At 54.6% G+C, this 1928-nt stretch overlaps 1 protein-coding gene across 1 annotated transcript in view; it reads left to right on the top strand.

The window, feature by feature from the left end:
• The window catches only part of LOC107107130 (early growth response protein 1-like), a 3195-nt gene extending 1658 nt beyond the window's left edge, over positions 1–1537 (top strand). Inside the window, exon 2 of the mRNA XM_015407373.1 lies at positions 9–1537. Coding sequence (XP_015262859.1) covers positions 9–350 — 342 coding nt within the window. The 3' untranslated portion in view covers positions 351–1537. The remainder of the gene's footprint in view (positions 1–8) is intronic.
• The last annotated feature ends 391 nt before the right edge of the window (positions 1538–1928 follow it).

Below are 1928 nucleotides of genomic sequence, written 5' to 3' on the forward strand. Positions count from 1 at the left end.
CGCCGCAGGGGGGCGCCGCCGTCGCCGCTTCACCTCTGGCCGCCTACAGCGCCTCGCAGCCCCCCTACCCCTCGCCGCCCCCCGCCTCCTATTCGCCTCCGGTGACGACCTATTCGCCCCCCGTGACCTCATACTCCTCGCCCGTGACGTCACCCTTCCCCTCCTTCCCCTCCTCCTCCTCGGTGGCCACCAGCTACGCTTCCATCGCCGCCTCCACCTTCCAAAGCCAGGCGGCCGCCACCCCTTTCCCCTCGCCGGGAGGCCTCGCCAGCCCTTTCAGCTCCCAAGTGACTTCGGCACTGTCCGACCTGGCCTCCACCTTCTCGCCGCGGACAATCGAGATCTGTTGAGTGGGAAAGAGGGCAGAGCCGGCCGGCCAGCCAGCGCGGGAGACCCTCTCCCGAGTGGGGGACGGGGTGCGGACTAGGAATCTTCCCGCTGGTCCTCCCAGCAGCAGACCTCGGGGCTGGGGTGGGGAGCGGGGCAGAGGCGACACTGGCCAGGCGCGCCCATCCCGGCTTTCCAGCAGCCACCGAGGTCCTGGGACTTTCCTTTTAACTTCAACTGCCTGGAAAAAGAAAACACCAACCACAGTAACTTCACCCCATCGGAGTTCCTCTGCTTCTGTCCAAGGACTTGATTTGCATGGGCGACGGTTATCTCCTTTCATTATGATTCTCTCCCCCCCCCCTCCGCCGCGATTCATTAGGAAGCAAGGGACTTTGGCATCCATGCCCAGACAATGTATATTGTAAATGTGCCATGACTTTGCTTTCCTTCTGGGTTCTTGACGTGGAAACCTCCTTGCATTTCTCATATCGCATTATTTGGAGTACGAAGGGCCATCTTTTTGTATATGGTAAATTTTTGCTCGTTTAGTGATGACGAAGCTGTAATGAGTTTTACAACTTGTTCGGGGGAGGGGGGGCAAGGGAGAAAAACAATCAGCACTTAACTATGTATTTGAGCATGTCAAGAGTGTGATGTTCTTTGTAAATATCACCTTGAGGATGAAACACTCTCTCACGTGGCAAAAAGTTTTTGTTTGGGTTTTTTTTCCTTTCAAGTCCCAAGTCTTGGTGCCTTGTTGTGAAGCTCTGCTGACGTCATGCATTTGTGTGATTGGATGCGTTGCATCTAGCCTTAAGGTAAAAGGGAAAGTGTGGGAAGGGAACTCAGGCTCAGAAACAAAACAAAATAAAAGTGGGGGGAGGAGCCGGAGGACAGAATGTAAAGCAAAAAAACAAAAAAACAAAAAAAATCGAACTTCTCAAAAGTCTATTTTTGTTACAGAAGTGTAAATTTATAAATATATTCAGGAGTTGGAATGTTGTAGTTACCTACTGAGTAGGCGGCAATTTTTGTATGTTATGAACATGCGGTTCATTATTTTTGTGGTTTTATTTTTGACTTTGTACTTGTGTTTGTTTAAACAAAAGTGACTGTTTGGCTTATAAACACATTTGAATGCGCTTTACTGCCAATGGGATATTTGGTGTACAATGCCCTACAGACAAGTCAATAAAATATCGAGAGACCAGCAGTCCAGCTTCTTCTTCCCGTTGTGTGCCACCGGGGCTGGCAGGTCGCTTTACTGACCCCTTCTGGCCCTTTCCGTGCCTGGAGCGCGCAGGGCAGGCGGCGGTCTCTTCCTTGCCCCGTAGGACCGCCTGCAGCGGGAAGACCCCCGGAATCAGAGAGCGCTCCGCTGGACCGGCCGGACCCCCTCCTTGGAAGTGGGGGGGGCGGAGGGACGGGGGGGGGGAGATCGCAGGGCCTTTCTGGCGCAGCAAGCTGGCTGAGGACCGAGGCCCCATTCAGGCTTTCCTGCCCCGGAGCACACAGTCCTGCGAAGCCCCCTGTTGCTCGGGCGGAGATCCCAGTAGAGCCCCGGAGGCGCAGAACGGGCTGGAAGAGAGCCGTCCCCT

The sequence above is a fragment of the Gekko japonicus genome, unplaced genomic scaffold, assembly GCF_001447785.1.
Source record: "Gekko japonicus isolate JY-2015 unplaced genomic scaffold, Gekko_japonicus_V1.1 scaffold298, whole genome shotgun sequence".
Taxonomy (NCBI): domain Eukaryota; kingdom Metazoa; phylum Chordata; class Lepidosauria; order Squamata; family Gekkonidae; genus Gekko; species Gekko japonicus.